The 24721-nt window shown below is 34.2% G+C and overlaps 1 protein-coding gene across 2 annotated transcripts in view; it reads left to right on the plus strand.

Annotated features, from left to right (window-relative positions):
- Positions 1–24721, plus strand: part of KCNQ (KCNQ potassium channel) — a 62138-nt gene that overhangs the window by 1129 nt on the left and 36288 nt on the right. Inside the window, exon 2 of one of the 2 annotated variants that reach the window (XM_018104448.3) lies at positions 15455–15523. The exons of the other annotated variant lie outside the window; for it this stretch is intronic. Within the exon in view, the coding sequence (XP_017959937.1) occupies positions 15522–15523 (2 nt within the window). The 5' untranslated portion in view covers positions 15455–15521. The remainder of the gene's footprint in view (positions 1–15454; positions 15524–24721) is intronic. 2 annotated transcript variants of the gene reach the window in all.

Raw genomic sequence — 24721 nt, forward strand, 5'->3', positions numbered from 1 at the left:
AATTTCTTTCTGAGCAATTAAATTTAAATTCTGTTTATTGCGAATAGTTTTTGCCCATAAATAAATTTGTATATAATTATTTAGTATATACAAATAACGTCTAGATCAGCCTCGAATTTTAATTGTTTATGCTGTAAAAGAAATATTTTTAAAATATTGAAAATAAGTCTTAGAAATTACTTTAGCAAGTTAAACTTTTGAGCATAATAAATTATGTTTATTGTATTTTTATTTAATTTTGGAATGAATCACAAATAAAAGCACTAATAATGGTATACAGAAAATTATTTACCATTTATTAATATAAAGTATTTTCCATTTTTCAATGAAGATATAAAAAGATAAAAATTAAAATTAAAAATAAATAAATTATATATAAATAAAAAAATATACGAAATGAACAATAAAAAAATAAAATAAAAATAATTTAACTTTAATGAAATTAAAAAATTGAATAAAATAAAAAATAAATAATATTTAACAAAAATTTATGAAACATATGGATATTTATGTTGAATCATATTTGTATGTATACCTTATAATAGATATGGACATATTTATATAATATATCCTTATCTATATATATATATATATATACAGCAATTTCAATAAGTACTCCACAAGCTAACGAACCCTCAAAAGCTATTCCGATCAATGCATAAATTCAATACAAATATTTGTTTTGTAGTGTCTGCTAAATACTTGGAGAGAAGCAAATCAAATCAAATATACCTAACAATGTGCTGTGTATAACAGCTGTATTTATATATATTTTATTTAAATCCATTCTCGCTTGTTAACTGCAGCCGATGAGAATGAAGAAGAAGAAGAAGAAGCAGCAGAAGAAACATGTGTTTAAGATATATCTACAAAAAGTCTTTTATAAATATATAAATATATGTATATGCATATATATATTTATATGTTTATATATATAATGGAAATGAAATCATTTAAGATTCTTAAGAATTGGCATGTTGGTGCTAAAGCTCACATACACATATAGATACACACACACACACCTATATACAGAGCTAAATAAATAGCTAAGGGAACCGTCAGCTAAAGAGACAAATCTTTTTTGTTAAGCATTATCACAGAATTGTTTAGCGCCAGCTGATTAAGTGTCAAAATGTGTGCAAAGTGTGCGAATAGAAAGAGATGAATAGCTAGCAAGAGAGTGAGCTATAGTTAGAGTGACAGAGATAGGGAGAGAGAGAAGTGATGCTGCCTGCTTGCAGCTTTTGCCAATTTCAACTTCATTTCCATCAGTGCTACGTGCCGGGATCTTAAACCGGAAATATGCTCCAAGCAGCCATCGCACCATCCCCTTCCCCCTTTGCAACGCTTTCAACCGCTTTTCCACGGTGCTCCCCTTGTTGCATATCGCTCAGCGACAAACCAATTTACTGTGGACACTAAAAACTACGAGTGAAAATATGTCAGCGGAATGCGTTGGCGATTTGCTTAACAACAATTTCAAATGAGAAAAGCAAAAGGCAAGCACCCGAAATTCCCAGCGACAGCAACGGGGAAACAAAACAGCAACAAAAACTTGTGTTTACAATTCTAAAACAGTTAAAGGCAAACCAAAAAAAACCTAGCCAGAAGAAAAACAAAAATAATAGCCGAGATTTTTAGCATAATTAGAATTACGGCCTATAATTACATTGTTTTACAACTGAAATGACCTTGGCCATGAATTTGCCGTTGCCATAAACCTATTTACAGCAATTTGTTTAGGTTTTACAACATTTCCAAAATTTACATTAAACTGATTCAATGGCTGAACGTAATTTTAGTTTTAGTTGTGGGCAATTATATGTAGAATATATATTTGTAATTAAAACGATGTTCGATGTCTATGTTAATGTAAGAATATTTCAGAATTGATTGCTCTGAACAATAGAGTGGAAACAAGCTGTAGTTAGTTCTTAAAACTGAAAGTTTGTTGTTGCTGAAATGTTAACAGCAGTAAAAGTTTGTTGAAAACAAAATTTGTGTTGACTCTTACATAATTACAACTGAAACAGATGATGCTATAAGGCATAATTAATTAGAGCTTGAGGTCGTTGTGATTGACGGGTGAGTGGGTGGCTAAGAGAGGCGATAGACTTCGCAGGGATGTTACGACGATTTCGACTCGTTAAAGTTAATAAAATTTCAAAATAATTTAAAGAAACATAAAAATATCATAGAAATATCCAGAAAATTATGGTGTCCTATAATAACAAATTATATTTAATATGTTACAAATATTAATATAAAAATTATTTTAATAAAAATTAATATTGTATTGTATTTATATTTTATTATAATTTATTTAATTTATTTTTATTAAAATATATCTTGAAAATTAAAATGGAAAAATATGTAAACGATAAGTAACTTTAATAAAAATAAATACTATTCATATATATATTTTTTAATTTTTGAATAATTATTTTTAAACGGCTATTAAAATTTTAATAAATTCAAATTATTAATTTTTTAAAATTATTATTACTATTATTAGTATTTCATATAATGGTTTTATTTATTATTATTATTTTTTTTTATATCTAAATAAAAATTTAAATTGTCAGTGGTGCACACAATATTAAATTTAATTTTGTCTTAACAAAAAACCTTTTCTAGGTTTTTCTAGTTGGCTGTAGAGAATATTCTATTTCATTTATTTTGGTTTCTATATAATATATGTGCTAGAAAACAAAAGTAATTTGCTTTTTGCAAAACAGAGCATAACTAAGTTAGAACTAATTGAAAATTTATACGCAACAATTCAGCTCGGATTCAATTAGTTCTCCAAGAGCTCCCATCAGGTTCTTTCAGTGAATCTGACTGTGTATATATATTTGTGTGTGTGTGTGTGTATTCATTTGCTAGTACTTAACTGCTTTAAAGAGCCGCAACAACAAACAAACAAAAGGCATATTTAAAGCAGCCCCGGCCAGATAAAGAGGCCTGCACTAAAGATAAGCCAGAAATTTGGTACGTGCCTGAAATGCTATAGCCCCTATAAGCGAGACAGAGAGAGAGAGAGAGAGCATGAGGGTGGGCAATGTCAGGGGAAAACTAAAACAGTTTTTTGCAACTGTAACTGTGACAGACAACGGGGAGTGGCGGGGGGCAAGTTCACTGGGCCCTGCCAGTTGTCGCCTTGAAGCACGTGTGCCAAACATTTGCATTTGTAAATCAATTACAACATTTACCAGAATAAAAGAGAAAACTTTTTCTCATTCGAAATGTTCGGGGCAGACGAATTGCTGCACTGGGCGGCACAGAGCGCCAGCTGTGTGTTAATGGCCACTCTTGTAACGTATCGTATTGGATCGGCTGGGATGGAGGGAGCCAGCTGAGTGAGCAAATAGTAGCTAATGCCACACACACAAATTTCAATTCATGTGCCCAAACATCTATTGCCATGCCCAAAAGTAAAATTGCTCACAGCAGTACGCCCCCCCTCCCGGCGCTCCGCCTGCCTGTTACAGTAATCTCTCTGCTTATTGTACACGCCCACCTCCCACAGCTCCCACACCAGCACCGCCATTGGCCTCCGCTCGCGTTTTCGCAAATGACATTTGACATTACTAAATGAAATGCAATCAGAATTGTTTATGGGATTTGTTGGCCCTGGTAACGCACAGCACACAGTCAGCTTCCAGCATTATCCCCTCTTCCTCTCTCTTTTGTTTTTGTCTTAATCAAGTCGTCGAAGCATTTTCATTTATCTTTCAAGGAGCTAGAGCCAGAGCCGGAGCCAGAGCCGGAGCCTTGACTATGGGTAGTTAGGCCATATGTTGTCAAGTTGTTGACGCTTAAGTCTCGGCTAATCTTATCGAAAATCCTTTCGTTCCATAGCATTGGCATTTTTTTCTGATGCTGTGCATCGCTCTTTGAATTCAATTTCGGCTGACAACAAAAAAAAAAAAAACAAAAAAAATGTTTCAACTTTGCCTGGAAACCGATTACGAGCTTACCAGAGTCTTTGGCGAACGTTTTTTCCAGCACTTTTTACAAATGGCTTTAAAATGAATGTTTTTTAAGGTATTTTCTTTGGAATTGGCTTGGATATAAATTATTTAACATTTTGCACTCGTTAGCAAACGCTGGCTGAAAATTAAAATGATTAAATTCATTGAAAATAATAATACTGATTTTTGCATAAATTTATGGCAAACGTGGAGTATATAAAGAAATATATTTAAAATAAATATTTAAAAAATAAAATAAAATAAATAAATAACACAATGCACAAAAATAATATATAGAAAAGTACAATATTTTATAAATATATTTTATTAATATTATTTTAATCCTTTCTTTACATTATGCTTTATTTATAATTCAGTTAATATAAAAAGAGCATATATTTTTTTCTAATTAAATTAACTTCAAAAAAAGAAGAAAGATGTTTCGAAAGAAAAGGCAAAGGGCTTCATTTTTTTATTTTATTTATTTTTTCAATGAATTTCTCCCTTATTAATTTTTCTACAACTCCAATTTGCATGCTAATGAAGTAAATCTAAAATTACGAAATTATATAAATTAAATAAAAAGTAAATCAACATTCAGAACATATTCAAATCTCAACTTCATATTCATTATAAATTCGAGTTTAAAAAACTGCCAAAAACATGAAATTTAAAAATGTATAAAATTATAAATAGAAGTGAAATAAATTAGAAACTTTAGGCAGCGTAAAGCCATCAAAGCTGACCAAAAATCACGTTTTTAAACAGCAGCTTAAATGCGGAATATATTAATTTATAATTGACTTTGAACAATTACCCGAAATTAATTAAAAAGTAAATGAAATAGGGCAAAATTCGCTCAAAATTTGGCATTTAAAGAGCGCTACAGTTGACTTGATGCACGGGCAGCTTTAATTAAAACCAATTTATTTTAACAATTATAAATGTTGTTTACGAGAAAATTCGCTTGGCATAGAATTCCTGTTTGGGTAAATTGCGAAAAACTTGTCCTTGCACTAAACTGAATGCACAGAAAATGCTGCATTTTATTTATATTATTCCAAGAGATTTTCGTTTTTATTTCTTTTTGCTTGTTAGAGGCATTCATGAGAGTGCAAGGGGCATATTGGTTTTGAGCAATGCCAGGCTGTCCAAGCCATTATGCTGCTGAGGTTGGAAAATTTGGCAGAAGATAGCGCCCCTTGGGGCCTGGCCAATGTTTTTCGGCATCTCAGAAACCTTTGTTAACTGAAATGTAAGGGAATTTGTAAATGAAATGTCTATGCGGATTGATAACAGAATTTCATATATATATATATTGTATATATCGACGCATATGTGGGCGGGGCAAACCCGGCAAACCCTATTTCCCCTACAGTTTAGGAGTTAATAAATTATATGTACATAAATTTAATTATTATGAATAAGTATTCTGCAGTCGGTAACGCCCCAAAGTGCAACGCTCTTACTTTTATTATTTTTGTGTTTTGTGGTCCAAAGAATAATTTAAGCTTTGCACAGCTGAACAAAAGGAGGGCGTAAATGCTCTTCTGTTCTTACCTTGAATGTAAAATCTGATTTTATATAAAATCAAGCGGGGGGTCTCATTCTCTCTCTCTCTTTCTCTCTTCCGCTCTATGTTAGCATATTAATTTAAAATAGTTTTTATGTTAACAGCAAAATGATTCTGATTGCATATTTAAATATTTATAACAATGTGGAAGAGCTGGCAAATCAAATCGAGCGTGCCATATGTTAAAATACTGTAAAAATTGAACAAAATATTGAGCATATTAAAGGCAAATAAAAAAGAGAGAAAATGTAAAATAATATGCGCATAAATTTCATATTATTAAGCCACACGAATATTAAACAGCAAAAAAAAAAAAATCGAAAAATCAAATGCAGACCCTTTAAAAAAACACACACACACACACTCCTACACAATCACACACATTCGCACACACACAAATTGAGTGTGAAATTTTACGCGCCATTTAACAGAAGGCGGCCTCAAGTTAAATGTTTTTCTTCGTTATATTTTTTGCCTTTTGTTTGATGCCGTTTTTTAAGTGAAATATGCCCTTAAGCTGGGGAGAATAGGCAAAATTTGTCTAGCCAGGGCAGTGCGTGACCAAAAGATGCTCATTAAAATGATGTTATATAAAGCTAAATGAAGAGACTATTCAATAGATGTCAATAGGTCAATAAAGGTCTCGTGAGGTTTCTTTTAATTATTCGAAAAATATAATTAACTAATATAGAAATTTTTATTTATACATATTAGAGGAGTAACATATATACATTTTAGATATATAGAATAATTAAAGAGTATAAATAATATGCAGAAATTCTTGAATTTTCAGGCTTAGCTAGAAAAGTGAAGCTTTGCGAGAAATTCTATTTTTATTCAATTTTCCATCGACCTTTGCCCGTAGTCTATGATGAAAAACACACACATACGCATATTGAAAGACTTCTTAGAAGAGGCTTTACAACATTTCTTCTCATATTCTAGAACACATTCAATTTGGTATTTTATTCAGTACACAAAAGACTTTTTCAATATGAATATCGATTCATAAATATACCCTTCGAAATTTGAAAGGAATAATTTATGGCAGAAATATTGCGTGCAGGAGATTAGCATAATGAGCAACCTTCAGCTCGGGTGGCATACGAAATTAGAGGGTATCAGGAGCATCAGAGTTAAGGCAGCAAGCGGCTAAGCACAAAGCATTTAGCAGCACTGTCAATTATACCAAAAATATACTTATAAGCAAGGACTCTATAACTAAGCAGGAAGAGGATGGAATATAAACTGGCACAGGAGTGAAATAGACTTGTCACCTTTTGTGTGCAGAGAGGGAGAAGAGGAGAGAGAGAGAGGGAGCGAGGTAGTGACTGAGATAGAGAGCGTATATATGTAGAGACACATGTGATGGCATTATAATGATGATGATTCCTTTCCACTCCTCTTATGCCTGCCCAGTCGAATGTGTCTGTGTGTAAGACGCTTAACCAACTGGCGACTCGGAACGGTGCTAAGCCGCTGGCGCTCATTGTGGTTAAGTGGGCGCGCGGTGGGGCGGGGCGGTCCTTTATTTTCTTCTGGTTTTTTATACCCTGTTTTTTTTTTTTTTTTTTTAATTGTTGTTGCTGGCAAGCGGATGTGTGCGCCATGCAGCCAAGTGTACAAAATGGCGTCAGAGCAAAAGTATTAAACGTAGCAACTTGAATTTTCACAAAATTGTAAAGCAGTGACACAATAACACACACACACACTTATATTCCCCCTCTCTCTCTCTGTTTCTCTCCCCTCTCAGGCATATGTAAATTGTTCAGTGCCACATGTGGCACAATGTGTAAATAAGCGCGTTAGACTTTAAAAATCGTTGCCTACGCTCTTGGCTCTTGGCTCCTGGCTCTTGGCTCTGGCTCTGGCTTTGGCAGCTGCCCCAGCAGCGCCTGTCACTAGCTTCTGCCTGCTTCTTCTTCGTCTTGTTCTTCATCCTTTGCAGCTCCTGCTGTTGGCTTACTTAGCCCACGCCCACACAGCGTCTGTTGTGGCTGTTGCGTCGTCTGTTGCTTGAGCTTATTGCCAGCAACTTTTTGCCAGCTTTTCTCGAAAATGAATAGCACTGCACACAAACACAAACACACACACACACACACACACACACAGACATACATACAATATATTCACACACACAACGAAACCCCAACAGTACACCTCATATTTGTTTACTTTTTTAAGCCTTTGCTTAAGGTATTCTTATTTTCTTAGGCATTTCGTTGCCGATTTCTTATGAGGTATATATATACATACATATATATTTCAGATTTGCACTGAGTGTTGACTCCAGACAGCTGGCTTTAGCAAAAACAATGTGAAAAAATATATTCTAAATTTGTTTTTATTTTATTGTTATTTTTTTTAGTTTTTAGGCTGATAAGCATCTGCTTGGCTTCGTTGGCCATTAAGGCAAATGTTTCTTGTGCTAAGATTGATATATTATAATAATAAATTAAGTATCATATTATAGTTTTCCTTCATTTAGATATTTTTCGCTCTTGCCATAACTCTTTGTAGCAAAATAAATTCTGTAGATTTATTAACAGCTGAGTTGAAATTATTTTTTCTTTGCCCGTTTCTAAGAGAACTAGACTATTATTGACTCAGCGGTTTCTCAGTCATTTATATTGGAAGTATATAAATTTATACAAAGCTAGCAAAACTCTGCAGAGGTTAACATGTCTACAGTAGCCCAGATTCATAAAAAAGATTTTAATATTGATAAATTTCTATATGTTTATATGTATATACATATACTGAACAATAAAAAAAAAAAATAATATTTATAAAATTATTATGTATGATAAACAATAATATACATATATACATTTATTTGTTATTGCATATATATTTTTATAAATTTATTAAATAATTTTTAGCAACATCTACAACAGCGCGAGACCCTTCTTAACTTTGACTTGACTTTATCTAATCAAGCTTAAATTTTACTCACTTTATAGCTCATATATCAACTTGTTAACAATGAACATGTCTTATAAAAAACTTGATAAAGTTCCAAAAATAAAAGCCATATATATAAATAGCTCTACGTATCATTTACTCCATGAAAACAGCATTAAACCAACTACTCACCTATCATTAGACAAATTGTAAAATATATATGTATATATATATATTTATATGTATATGTCACACACTTATACACATATCAGATATCAGCTTGAGCCATGTGGAGCCGCAATGAACAGTAAATACTTATATATCTGCCTGCAAGAGCATTTGCTGTTCACATAGCTCCACCCTCTCTCAGCTTGTTATGAGCGTTTGCTTAAGTGCCAAAAGGGTTGTCAACTGTTTAAACTGGGGGGAAGGCAGGCAAAGGCAAAGCAGCCAAGGCAAGGCAAGGCAAGGTTTCGCTTGAAAAAACATCTCAATTTCATTTTATATCTTTAATAAAGTAATTGTGCTGAATGAATAAATTAGCAGTCGGTGTAATATGCTAATTGCCGCAGGAAGTCAAAGAAATTTCAAGTATTTTCGCCTTGACTTTCGTAAGTGTTTTTGGACTATTTCTCTAAAAGGGAAAAAAAGAGAATAAAAAGAAAATCATTTTCTTTTTACAATATTTCATATATGAAAGCATTTCATTTTCATATTCTTTGAACTTCAATCAAAAAAATAAAAGAGCTCCTTACACATTTAAATGTAAATGTGTTGAGCGGCAGCTGTTAACCAGGCCAGGGTTGCCAGGCTGCGCAGCAATAATACAGAAATGAAACAATTTCAGCATATCAAATCAAATGTGTAGCGAGTGCTGGTATCGCATAGTTGGTTTTGTCTAGCATTTATTTAGCTGCCTTGCCATTTGCATGTGTGAATAAACCCATACACACCACGCACACACACACGCACACATTTACAAACATATGCTAGTGGGCGGTAGAGGTAGGCGGAGCATTTGTGTGTGTGTTATTTGTTATTGTTAGCTTACCTCAAACACATTTTTATGACATTCAATGGCAGCAGCAACACAGCTGAACGTCAAATTGAACGCCAGACGGTGTAAACTTTTCTGTTGACAGCAACAACAACAACAACAACAACAACAGCAACAAAAAGGAACAAAGTAATATATATACATATATGTGTGTGCGTCTGTAGGGAGTTGAAGAAGAAGAAGAAGTTGTAGAAAAAACACGTTCTGCAAATGGGGCCAACTAAATTGTTGCTGCACATGCGGCGTATGCGTAATAAATCCATTTGACAATGACGTCACAGCGACCACACCACGCCACTCAAGCAAATAACACTTTGGTATTTAAGCAATTTGCATGCCTGACTCACCTCCCCTCCCCTCCCCTCCCCTCCCAACCTGTATGGTGTCTAAGTTCATTTGTCGCGAGTTATTAAATTTGCTGCCAAGTTCCTTGGGTTAACTTCAAAGCTAGTTTCGGGCACAACAACTTTGCCAGACGCTTCCCAGCGCAAGTTTCTGTGTGTCCTGCGGCTTTTGCGGCCAAGCCCCAATTTTAGCTATGAGGGAATTGCCAGCAGAACTTGACTGCGGGCAACACTCTCTCCTGCTCTCTCTCTCTATATATATATATATATATATATATATATATATATATGCACTATATTATATATCTATGTGCACACTTAAAAATTCATTTATATACACTGACAGAAAAATAATTAAAGTTCTTGAGTGTTCATAATTGATTTAATTTGCCTGGCGGAGAATTTCTATTGCCAGTTAACTTACAAGAGGTGTTTGTGGCACGCACAGGGGAAATTGCCACAATTTCGAGTAGAGCATATTAACAAATTTCTTATTGAAAAAAAACTTCGGCAATTTATATTTTAGCAACTTTTTTAATAAAGAAAAAACTGAAAGACAATATTGAAATTTTTCCGAATCTTCCCATTTTTTTCTTATAATTAATTAAAAATTGTGATTTGCATATTACCAAATGAATACAAATTTATTAAATTAATTAAAATTTCTTTGTTATATATATTTTTAAATTATTATTTATAATCATTGTAAATTTATTTAAAATAATTAAATTTGTGTATATTTTTGTTTTTCTATTTATCTTTCTGTTTAATTTTTTTTTATTATTTATTTGCATTTAATTTTTGTATTAAGAAAACATTTTTTTCTTATTTTATTTTATATTAATTATTTTATTTTTATTTTATTTATTTATATTATTATATTTTTACTTTATTTACATTTGTTATTTACTACATTTATTTTATTATATATTTTTATTTTTATTTAATTTTTAGTAAATTTAGCTAACTAAAACATAATTATTCTATTTATATTTTATTTTCTTTGCTGATTTTTTCACTATTAATTTTTATATTCTTTTATGTATATTAAACATTTTTTTCCTTGAACAAATTCTGATATATTATATATAATTTTAATTTTTTTTATTCCATTTATATTATATTTTCTTTGATTTATTTTCTTCTGAAGTTTATTTTAATATTAATATTTTTGTCTACAGTTTTCTTTTGTATAGCTTTACAATCTAGCTGTTATAATTTGTCCCCTTTGAGCAAACTCTGTTCTAGCCTTAATATATTAGCCAAAGTATTTCTTGCCTTTTATGAGCAGCTCGTAAATTTGTTTACCAAAACTTTTCGCTGAGTGTAACTACCAAACTTTTAACTTCTAATAATGCGCCTGCTCCCACCTACCTGCTCCTACCTACAAGCAATCTCCAGTTCGGTCTCTTCTCCTCTCTCTCTCTCTTTTTCTCTCTCCCTCTCTTTCCCTCTGCTCAAGTGCTGTTTCTGACGCTTTGGGCCCATCGTTAAGTTTCGTTTTTCAATATCATTTTTCAGCGCTTTTAACGTTGCATGAAAATTGAAAATTATGCGCGCCTGCCTTTTATTTTTAATTTACGTGCAAAATGTTGAATGCCATTAAGGTGAATGTGTGTATATGTATGCGAGTGTGTGTGCGTGTGTGCGTGAGTGTGTGTTTTTGGCATGTTTTGTAAAAATTGGCGCACATTTGTGATACGTTTCAGTTGATAAGCGCCGACTCGCGCTCACAACAATTTATGTTGTATTTAATCAGATTGAAGCTCAGCTTTTCAATGCTCGCCCACCTGCTCTAGGCGGCTCGCACCTGAGCGATAGAGATCTACAAATTTCTGTGAACTGCAATTTACATGCTGGCAATTTGTATAATTGATTAAATATGCGTGCCGCTGGCGTTTGTCACGAAAATCGCGTACAGCATTTACCCAACTAAAGCAGAGGGAAAAACCAACTAACCAAAATTATGTATATATATATATATATATATATCAATATATATTTATGTATGTATGTGTGTGTGTGTGTACATGTCTAATTAATATGCCAACCCAGACCTAAATGCGGCTATTTATCCAAAATATACGAATATTTTCTTGACTAGGCAATATTATTATTAAATTAGTGCGCTTAATTATGATGTTCTTGGCACACACACACATACATACAACTGTTGAGGTATTCGGAGAGCTACTATAGACCTCTATCTGCGATAAGGCACGTCTGGAATTGGGTCGCAGCAAAGTTAAGCCCGGCCACGCCCACCCCCAGCGCCAGTCGACGACAGCCCAGCAGCTTGGCCATTTTATTGGCCTGTGGCATGAAATGGCGCTGACTGCTCCACTTTTTGTTACTTTTATTTTGTTGTAGTTATAGTTCTTGTTGTTGTTGTTGACTTTATGAGCCCAAGCAAAAATATGAAGTGCACGACAAATTATTTGCCGCTGCTGTAGGTCGCGTACGGGACAAAGTAAGGGATGAGAAAGACAGAAAGAGAGAGGGAGGAAGAGAGAGAGAGGGGGAGAGAGAGGGAGCAGGTTAAGTTATAGCCAAAGTTGACATGTACATCGGGAGGCAAACACTCAATAGCCGCTGACACATGGCATTTGATTGCGTTTCTCCATTAGGGCGCCGAAACCCCTTTGGGTTACACACATATATACATATATATATATATATAGGAAATATACTGAACCATTATACACACGGATATGTTGTCGGCCATAAAAATGACTCGTATTCGCTGCAAATGGCACAAGGTCAGCCCAACTTCCCGGGACAATCAGATTATGTGCTTTGCTTTCTGTGTGAGTTCGCACGAATCCTGTGATTCGATTTGAGTACTTCAATAGAATCGCGTCGCTTTTGGCTTGCCTCGGGTATAAATTTATATATGTATTAATTTGTGACAATTATATTGTGGCAATTATACAGTTGCGTTTATAAAAATAATGCGACTCAGTAATTGACCGATTTACATATTTATCATTAGAAAATCTAATACCTTTATAGAGATTGTTCATTTTATACATTAAATATACAATTAAATAGTGTATGTAATGGTATTTTTTATTTTATTATTATTATTTTTTTTTTTAGAGGCAAAGCAGAAAAAGGAAAAAAATTCTATTGAAATAATTACGAAAATAAGATAATATACCCAAAAGACTTGTTAGACATTTTTTATTTTTTTTCCTTAAACTTTCAAAGTTTCAATACTTGTTTTATATATAATACAAATCTATTTAGCTGACATTTATTTATTATTTATTTATTATTATTATTTATTTATATTTATTTACTCAATTATTTAACTCTTTTATTGTGTGTGTCAATATAAATATATTTAAATAGTTAACTAAGTGTACAGCAAACTCAATTACTCACAAAAATTCAAAGCTTCAGTTCAGAGATATGGCTTAACCTTGAGCATTTCTACAGTTTCGTGCTTAAAGTCATTTTCCAAAAGGTTTATGCGAATTTTAGGCAAAACCCTAGATGTTTTATAGCCCTTAGAGCTAAATAACTAATTTGTGCACTCATAGCATACATATTATATACAAAGTGTACGAAAAAAAATGTGCCTAACAAATATGTAAAATATTATTCATGGCATTATTTATCAAGAAAATAAATCAAAGCGCACTTAAATGGAATTTCCCATGAGAATTGCAGCAAATTATGACAAATTAATGGGGCAGATTATAAGCAAGGTCAGCTAGGGGTATAACTAGATTAAGTACTACGAATTTTTGATATTTTAAATGCATTCAGAAAGAAAGGCAGAAAAGAAAAGAAAGCAGAGCCAAGCTCAACTTTTTATGTAATTCTTAATAGTTTTTAAATATTTAAATTGTTTTAGCAACTCTAGCGGGAGCCTGCAATTATTGTAAAAACATTTCAATTATGAATTAATGTAACTTCCACTTGGTTTTTGTTTTAAGTCAACTGCACAGTGTTTACACAGAATTAGAGCTCACATGGACAAAGTTAAGGTGGAAAGGATGCAGCTGCTTTCCATTTTCATGATGAAATTGAAAAAGTTGCTGACATGTGTGTGTGTTCTTGAGTGTGTGTGTGTGTGTGCAACACTTTTGGCAATTACATTTTTAGCTGTAGCCATAATTGAAACTGAAACTGAAACCGAAATCTGAAACAGAAAACGAAATTGAAAACATAATAAAAATATTTCCTTTATCATAACACACTCATAACATGCTCAGCCGTGAAAAAAATACACTGAATGCCAATAGTATACGCTCGCATGCCTTTTGTTAGTGTCTAGTGTGGGGTGTGCCTGACTGGGAAATACCCTCTGAAAGAGGAAATCGCTAAAAAAAATATATATATATATAAATGTATATATTACACCTGACATGATCATGAATATAAATCATATATATATAGACTAAATGCCACGCCCTCCTCCACTTGCATATGTATTTATGCTGACACGCCCCTTACACCCGCTTTTCCCCCTTTTTCAATGGACTGCATACCAGAAAATATTCCAAAAAATAACTTTTGCCTGTGCTCCTGTGAATATTAAAGGCTTGATTGAGTGGGCGGTGGCATAGTCCGAGTTTCGGCCCACAGGTGTTGTTGCTGCTGTAGCCGGTTGCTGCTGCTTTGATTCGCTTTAATAAATGCTGCGCTACAAATTGCAGTCGACGCCTTGTGCGCCAATATATTACAACGTACCCAGAGTTGACCTCGCTGCCTGGCAGGTGGCAGGTGGCATGTGGCATGTGGCATGCTGCATGCAGCTTGGACACATCAATACCTATGCCCAGCGCTGGTCCCCGGTCCGAGCGGCGACCTGGCACATATTTTAGCATAAAACATTTACATAAAACTTTCACGGCTTATGGCGCACGAATGCAGCGCAAAAGTTTCATTGTGCACACTGGCCGTTCATCTACAGCGGGCACTCACTGTGACACGCCCCCACAGATGGAGCGAGCGAGCGAGCGACCGCTGAGTTACTTTCAATTTCTCTCCCTCTCTCTCTCTCTCACTCCCTTAATTTTTTCAAATTTAATCCATTGCAAGCGACAGCAACAAGCTAAGGGATAAACTGGCTGCTAGGAGTGGGGCCTGAGCGACTGCCAGTTGAGTTAGTTGCAACGGTGTTATATTATATGAGCTTGACAGGCAATCAGAAATGCAATTGTTAGCACAATTAAGCAATTAATGAGATTTGAATATTTAATTGCAATTGATTTTCATCGCTAATAAGATTTTGTGTCTCTAATCGCAGCTATAATCAAGATTTATTCCTTGTTTAAAGTTGCCTAATTGTAGTTCTTTTTCTTTATACTTTAATAAAATACTGAAAATATACCAAAAAGATAAATATACAAAACATCTCATTGACAACTTCAAAATATATTTAAAAAAATTATGTAAAATTTAAAATTGATTCGAATTTACTTCATTTCAACAATTTAATATATTATTAAAAATTATAAAAAATATATAGTTCATATATAACATATATCTAAAATATATATTATATATCACATATATATATATAGTAAATACCATAAAATTATCTGAAATACAACTATATACATATCACATATACAATTGAATTTTTCAGATTTTATTTAGTGTATATATCGAAACGTAAATTGCTATTGATCGGACGTAAAACCACAAAAGCTCCAATGTAAGACACATTTATTTAGTACAAAAGTATAAAATACATATATACATATGTAGAACTAGTTTACAGTTGCATGACTATATCGATTCTATATGCTTGTAGAAATGAAACTGCAGCTATCGCTGAATTTTCTCTACTTTTCTCTGTCCTCTCGATCTTTTCACTCGCATGTTTTTAAGAGTAGAGGTCTAATACAATTTAGTTTGATTTTTCTTATACAATTTATAGAATTTATAAATAAATAAAATATATGTTTTTAATATATTAAATGAATAAATTGTGTAGTTTAATTAAAAATTCTACAACAATTCCAATTTTACAAGAGTCCATATAACAAAAGCTGAATTCGAATATGTGGTAAGCCCGGTGTGAGGAAAGGTTTGTGACCTGGCTAAAAGCCAGTATACCCGCTTTACTAAGTAGCATAGGGTATAGAAACTACCATTCGTCTAACAACTTCGCTAGCTCCCTGGAGTAGACTTTGCAATTTGCTGGCACAAACACACACACACACACACACACACACTCAGAATAAAGCCAGCCCTAAGTAGGACTTGACTACTCTCACCTGCGCTTCACGTTTTTTTTTTTTTCCCACATTTTTTTCTCAACATTTTTTGCCGCTACCTTTTCTTGCGCGTACTCAAAGTATTCCCTAGTATTTTCTCTCTCTCTCTGCCTGAAGTTCTTGTTGCTTTTGTCAGGTTGGGCTGGACTTGGTTTCGCTTGCAACATTTCGTTAGCTTCAAACGAGCATTTCGGCCCGCTGGCAAAGAGCTGTTCATAAATTGCATGTTGGCTTTATTGCGGGTGTGCGTGTGTATGTATGTGTGTGTGTGTACTGGCATGTACTCCATTTTGTTTTTTAATAGACCCTCTTCGCATTTAAACTGTTATGCTTGGCGTGGCTCTGGCGCCGGCACAAAGGGCACCTTTCCCACTTTTATCGCTTAAGCCAAATCAGTGTCGAGCTACACAGACATGCATACACACACGTATATGTATATATGCATGTATGACCCTATCCTGTCCCAGGCAGAATCGATAGTGTGCAGCCCGAGCTAGAGGGAAATTCACGTTTCGCCTGCAATTTGTAGCTGACCCTCTGGCATCAAGAACTAGCCTTTGGCCTAAAGCGCCATCAATTTTTGGTCTATTCCGCTGGGCCGCACACGTTCGCCTTTTAATTTACGGGCAATTAGCGAAAAAAAGAAGAATGAAGGTAACTCGTCTCATTAAAAATGTTTGTTTACTCTGCATATTAGTTAATTAGGCAATGAGAAAGCCAAAAAAAAAAAGCTAAATGAAAACTAATTAAAAATCAAGAGCAAATTTAAACATTTCTGTGGGCTTCGTTTATGCCTGAATGTGTGTGTGTGTGTGTGTGTGTGTGTGTGGTGGGTGCTCTGGCTCTGTATTTCAATTCAATTTCTCTTGTTTCCATTCGAATTTATATTTGTTTTCCTTTTGGCTCGGCCCCTCGGCGATTATGAGCAAAGTGTTAAGTGATTTATGCCCGGCACGAAACTTTTATTACTTTCGATATGTGGGCGGCAGCCTAATGCGATATATGATATATGCATTGTTGACGCGCCGATTGAGCCGATACTGCTGTGTCCATTACGAAAAAAATAAATAAAAATAAACGACAATCAGATAAAGCATAGACCATAATGAAACATTTGAAACCATTTATTACAATGCCAATATAAATATATATATAGTCGGCATAGTCAATGGCCTGGGAAGTTGCTGAATGCCAAGCGATTTTATCGCATAGTTAAGGAAATTATATTCTGGGTTGAGCTTTAAGACTGTGAGGTTGCCTTATGAAGGAGCGAGGCAGAAGAATAGCAAAGAATAGATGATAAGTATATAAGTATTATTAAACTAAAGTCAGAGTCATATGACAAAGTAAAGTTTTAAAGCGTATTAAAGTTAATTTGTTATAAAGCCGTATGGAAATACGCAGAACTTTCCGGCTAGAGCTTCTGCAGGGATTAAATTTAGTTTATATAATAATAAAGGTAATGAAAATGTTAATAAAAAAATTTATTTTGTTAATATTTGTATTGCAATTTATATTCAATTAATTTGCACAATTTTTCAGCTCTATATTTCTATAAATAAATTTTAAAAATTTATCTTTACACATAAATTTTATGTAATGTTATTTCTTCAAACTCTATTTTATTCTCAATTACGTCTCTACAAAATTCATCATCACTAGCAACAATTCAAATTCGATTTTTGATTTCCTCTGCCTAAAATCTCACATTTCATAATTTTCAACCGAAATTGATGCTGAACAAGCCCCAACTATTTGGTTTTCCTGGCTAATTAACGCAACCAAACCATATATTCTAAATAATTTCCGCAAATAAATATCAACTAATTTAACGCTTTTAACAATTACATAAAAAACCACAGCAAACACATTAAATGAAACAGCAAAACAATGCAAACAGTTGCTGAAAAAAAAGTTGACAGAATTTAGCAATTGGGTGTAAGCAACTGGAGAATGCTCGCTTGAGAGTTAGAAGAGAGTTGAGCGATGAGCTGAAGGAGTGAGAGCAGCGATCGAAGTGGCATTTATATGAGTTGAGCTACTGCGATTGAGTAGCGAATTCTTATAGAGTAAGGAAGGTCTACTCTTATGTTAAATCATGGAGTCTAACTGGCACAACACTTACTGCTCATAGAGAGGTGAGAGATAGAGAATTCAATCACTTTGATCTTCGGTTATATTCGTTCATCACCTACATTTTCAAATTTCTCGACTCTACTCAAAAGTCTATAAAAATATATTTGACTTTTTATTTGAATATGCATAAAACCAATATACTCTCCTTCATTTTCACTCAAAAGAGCTTTGCAAATTTATTTGCTAATTCGCTGAATTTTTAATGAGATGCGTTTCATTAAATTTACAACAAAATGCATTTACAATTAATTACAAATGACACAGAAAGCAAATGTTAAGGGTGTGTGTGTGTGAGCAAGGGCGTAGGTAAACGAGAGGGTGCTGCATACACATACATATGCATGTAGCTGTGTGTGCGTGCGCGCAATTAAAATAAATTTGCGCAGGAAATTAAAAAGTTGTCCGCAATACACACATGACGTATACGCAGCGTGGTCGCTGCTATAGCACAATACAATGCAGTGCCACACACACACACAGACTCACACACACACATCACTTTGATGGCATTCGAGTATCTGTTCTGACTATTTCCAGCACCGGTTGTTAGTTATTAGTTGCGGTTCTTGTTATTGTTGCGGCTATGTCAAGAGTCAGCGACATGGCTCGAGTGCATTGTTAGCTGCACTTGCACCATCTAACGATACGAAGCCAAGGAGCAGAAGGGACGGGGGCGGCCGTGAGGAGCTCCACTTGCACATTGCCATTTGTTAGTGCCCACCTGAACTGTATTCGAAAAGAAATACAGAGAGAGAGAGAGGGAAAGAGAGGGAGAGAAATTGCAAAGAAAAAGCAACACTCAATATGCATGCGAACGAAAATAGTTCAAAGGAAATTCTTCTTCTTCTAGCTTAGCACTCGTCACAGCAAGCGGTGCCAAGCGCCCCAGGCGCCTCGGTTCGCATTTGTGCCACATTTTTGGCTTGCTTTCATTAATTTACATATTTAGTAAGTCATTGAAAATGCGGCTTTCATGTTGTTTCCTGGGCAGTTTGATATTTTTAGCGCAATTGCATTGCGCCACTAATTAAAATTCATTGTCGACAAAAAAAGAAAGAAAAAGAAAAGTCGAACAGAAAACATCACGCAGATCTGCACTTGACTTACATTTCCACGGCACGCCTCTCCATTAAGACAGACATATATATAAATATCTATATATATATTTATTTTCCACAAGTATTTCAAAGTCATTTAATTGAGCGTATAAAGACTGCATCGCCGACTAACTGCAGCTGATGGGCACTAAAATGTGCTTGAATAAATACAAGAATATTCTTTTGAAGGATTCTATAGCTGAATTTAATGCATATGCAAATCATTCGCTTGAATGATTTTTCGAATCTATATTTAGCCTTTCCCTGAAATGCCGAAATGCCAAAGGTCCACAGGTAAATGGTTTATGCTAATTACACTATTAATCATTTATTATAAGCATGCGAGTAATTTATGAATAATTTTGTAGATAAGCAACATTTGGGAGCACTTTAGATTCGGTTTAATATTATGTTAGATTTTTTATTTTGTTGATTTTCTTAGGGTTTCATTTATTACGAGTATCGTTTTTTTGTATGAACTAAAACCACTAAAAATAAAAATAAAATGATTAAATTCTATGAAACAGCAGCACACAAATAATTTAAATTCATATTCCGACTTTGGCCTGTATTAATTTCTGTTCTACAGCCAACTATCCATAAGCACGATAAACGTTTTTCACATTTCTTTACTTACAACAAACCCTGTTTGAGCTCGCTTGAAATAGTCGATAGGCTTACATAGAAATTCCATTAAAAAGGTTTCTGCTGCTTAACTTAAATGAGCCTGCTTAGCATTTTTACCCGAATAAATGGAATAAATGGAGCATTTTGTAAACAGATACTCTCTATGTGTAGGACATCTACCCAATTAAAAATATGGGAAACTTAACATATGTAGTATTGAAAGAGAAAATGATTAAATCAGTCTCACTTTACTTAACATTTTTTTTATTGCTTTACATACTCTTAGATATTCTAGCACATTCCTATAAAAGTCTTACAATCCTGCTATATAGCTGTTATACAAATTTTTTTCTATTCCTTATCAGCCCCATAATTTTTCATCTATTATACAACTCTAACGCAGCTTTAATTCATCTCATATACAACATGTATTCAGCTCTTGGCTGTACATATATCATAAATAAAACTCTTATAATACTGTTATACAGCCTTTTTAAAGCTCGTAAACAACTCTTGTACAAGTTATGTACAGCTCTATAAAATCTGTAGCCTTTAATCTCTTAGAAATGCTTTTACAGCTATCATATAAGTCTCATAGAAATCTTCTAATACTCTTGCATAACTCTTATAAAAATCTTATGAATCTTTTATACAGGTCTACCATTACTGTATTCTGACGCACATCCTAAACAGCTCTATTGCATATCTAGCCTGAAACTCTTCCAATATCTTATCGAAACTCTTATACAGCTCTCGAGCTTAGAATCGTCTTAAGCAAATGCAAAACCCCCGTCAGCTGCTTAAACAACCAGCAGTAACCGCACTTCCCTCCTAGCTACTCTAACATGCCCAGCACACTCTTTGCAGCGCACTCTCCCTATACAGGGTATATGGTAAAAAGAGAACTATAGTAGTGCTGCACTAAGGTCCCCTTTTGTTGCTTCTGGCAGCCATTTGGAGCGAAAGCCCGTTAACAGTGCCGAAGCTTATGCAAATGAATCGACCCGACATAAGTCAGCGGATTATGCTAATGTGGCAACCGCAGCGAGTGTTCACTGTAATTGTGCAATGTTTGGGTTTCTAATCAGCAACTACACCAGCAAGGGCAAACTGAATTTGCATTAGACAAAAGTACGTTAATGATATCCTTAAAGATATTGCAGCTAATTGAATTTGAATTTGAATTTGAATCTGAGTTCGAGTTTGCGTTTGAGCTTGAGCTCAACGTGGCTCAACTCAAGCACGGCAAAGTGATTTGGGCGGCTACCTCAGTTGGAAAATTGCTGTGAAAATGTGTGGAAAGAGCACAACAAGTTGAGCTCCAAGCGCTCACATTAGATTCGACTTCAGTTGTCTGGCTGAATGCTTGAATAAATTGCCAACAAAAACGGTAATTTTTCCCCTGCTCTTTAATAAACTTTGTGCTATGTAGGAAAGCAAAGGAAAATGTCATTAAAAATTGTGAAGTCATAAAAGTACTTTTTTTTATCTATGCGCTATCAAAGGAAAAAAAGTGGAAGTTGAGCATAAACAGTGCAAAATGTGAATAGATTTTATTTCCTGAACAACAGACACTTGCCCTGAGTACCTCATTGTTTCTTTTATTTATTATGTGTTTCGCCTTTATTGCAGTGTTGAGAAATGCCTCAATTGATAAATAAATAGGCATTGAAACGCTGCCAATTCGTATTGACACCAAGAATAATAGCCGTGAGCGCTGCCAACTTGTTGAAAGCCTTACCGGGCATAAATTTACCTAAAAAAAAAACAACAACAAAAAAAAGTAAGGAAGGAAGGCAAGATTTCTAATTGCCTTCGTTCGCAGTGCCAAAAATAGAAACAAATTGAAAATATAAATATCAACAGCTGACAGAATATATACATATTGTCTTAAGAGATTTATGGAACTAGCGAAATATTCAATACAATGTGATTCACGAGCTGCTGGCAGCGAAAGTCAGGCACAAAATGTTTTATGTTACAATTAAACCATTGTTTATGGTGTCTATGCTAACACATTATCTAAATAGATTTATGGAACAATGGTCAAAGTCAGGGCAGTGTTGGTAAACTATTGTGTAGGCAGAACGTTAATGCTTTGTTTAACTGAGGAAAAATTCTACAAAAATATCATTCCATGAAATGCAAATAAATATATTATATTTCTTGAAGAATTTCATTAAATATAGTGTTAAAAGCGAGCAATTTTTTATAATATGTTTTTTTCCTCTTTATAACACAATAAGAGAAACTTTTTAGTATGTTGCTAATACTGCATAAAATTATAATTTTTTTAAATTTAAAATATAGAATAGTGTTGAACAACGAATATTACAGCTGCTGTCAATCTACCTACACAATAATTGACTATTTTTCTCTCAGTGTAAATTAGCTACAAATATCCAAAAATATATTTCTTAGAATACAAATTTACTATTCAAAAAGAAAAAAATTCTTAAAATAATATTATTTATATTATATATTTATAAAAAGTTTTATTCTATTATTTGCGATGTTAATAAGCGTAAATCTTCTCCTTTTCGCTTGCCTACAAAAACCTATTCAAATTATTTAAGCCAACGAATTGAAGTGCTTAAAAGGCCATAGAAAATCCTTTGCACTTAAAATTGTTAAATTACTTGGAAGCATTCGTCAAGCGTGGCGCTCGTAAATTTGAAATGAAGTAAACGTAAAGCTCGTGTATATATATAAAGCCACAACTGCCTAAGAGCTGCTCAGCTTAAAACTTGGCCCGAATTGTTAATTGCATGCAATAATTGCATTGCGACTATTCCACTTGCCCTGTGGGCCACACTGACTTCAAGGTGCGCTGCTATCGATAGTTATTCCGGCTATGCAAATGCATTAAGCGCTTGGGCCGGCAGAGAACAGATTAAACTGCTAAAGTCTTCGCAAAGCCCCATTCAGCAGCTGTTTTGCATTGGAAATCCGGCAAAAAAATATCCAAGGAAAACTGTGTAACTATATAAATAAATTGAGAATCAGCCACATAATGTTGACTATAATCGGCTTAACTAAAGTTCTCGGAAAGTTGCGGCAAATCAATGATTACAACTAGCCGGAGCTCTTTAAAAATTTATAGAGCCACAAACAAACTTTGTTAACCGGAGATGCTATAGATTCACATTCACATTATGCCCTTATGCCTGTATGCCAGTGTGTGTGTGTGTGTGTTGTGGAATACATACATATATTCTCTACATTTCCACATCAAAATGTGCATAATCAAATTTCACAAGTGAATTCGTGCAATAAAATCTTCTCATCTGCAAGAGCAAACACATAGCAACTGGCCGAGCTCGGAATAGACTAGCTGAAAGGTAAACTGAGAGCTGGAATAGCTGGTGAATTTAGTTTCAATAGGTGTTGGTGAAAGAGCTTTCAAAGCGCATTAAATTGGAGATAATCTTGGACTGGCCTTAAGTGAAGGCTTGTTTAATTGTCTGTTTAACAGTCGGCTAAATGCTTTGAAAGCTCATGAAAGCTTTCTAATATACTAGATAAAATATCGGTAAATGATATTTGACTTGTTTTAAGTGTCAGCAGCTTTGTTTACTTCCATCAACTTACGTTTAGACACTTTGAAAGCTTTTAATATCTAGCTTTCCTTTAGCTTATTCAAGACTTTATAGCCGCTAATCTTAAGACGTGAATATCAAACAAGAAAACGGATTCAGCTGGTTAGACTACAGCAGTTCGCTGAGTACAGCTGTTTCTGTGGGTAAACAGCTCGAAAAACAGCTGAAAGAGGTCACTTAAGTTTAATAAATACCTTCCTTAAAAATTTAAATAAATTAAATATGTTTTGCCTACTAAAAAAAAAACATAAAATAGAATAAAAAAATGTAAAAAAAATTATAGAACAAGGAAATACCTCAATAAATCGCTAAAATGTAAAGCCTTTCATGATATATGTATGTATATTTAGACAGCCTTTGCAGACATTCAAAAGCAATGAAATTGCTTTTAAAGCTTCTCTAGAGCCATAGTCAATTTTACATTAAACAAATTTAAAAGTACAGCAAAGTTTTAAAAGGTCTTTAGATAAATAATGAAAAGTACATCAAGAACTTTGCTATAATAAAACAAAAACAGCATTCTAAGTAGCTTAGAAAGTCGGCCTATAAACAGATTAGGCTTCATTTAACTAGAAAATGCCAAAGCTCAGTTCGCTAACTTGACAATAATTGCCCAAACTCTGGCTGTCTCGCTCTCCCTCTCTCTCTCTCTCTCTTTCTGTGTCTCTCTCCTACATGAGTGTAGGCTCCAGCTAATCAACTGAAATTGAACGCAGTCTATTTGCTGCCATATCCAGTGTCACGTTCAGCCAATGTCATTGTGAATCGAATGAATGTGAAATGCCTTCAATCAGAAACACAAACGTGGTCATGGGGCAGCATAGCTACTGGCAACACGGCAACTCAACTGCGAGTCATTTACTTTTGGGTGATGCAGTCGAGTGTGATACCAGTTAATTTTGAAATCTGTCAAAAGGCATTCAACAAATTAAACTCAATTGGCACATTGGCCTCCGGAATGCGGACGGCTGTGGCCAGCTGGGCTGGGCTGGGCTGACTGAATGCTTTGCTGGTTCACTGGCCAACTCCCGGGCAGGCAAATAAACATGGCACTTGGCAGCCGCTGGATTACATTTCACATTTCATTTGAGATGAAGGTGAGGCGGTGCCGGTGGGAGCCGAGTGGCATATGTGGCACGGCTGGAGCCGGGCAGACAGAGCGCAACCAGAGTCA

This window comes from Drosophila navojoa, chromosome 5, assembly GCF_054131105.1.
Source record: "Drosophila navojoa isolate 15081-1374.11 chromosome 5, UAZ_NAV_1.0, whole genome shotgun sequence".
Classification (NCBI taxonomy): domain Eukaryota; kingdom Metazoa; phylum Arthropoda; class Insecta; order Diptera; family Drosophilidae; genus Drosophila; species Drosophila navojoa.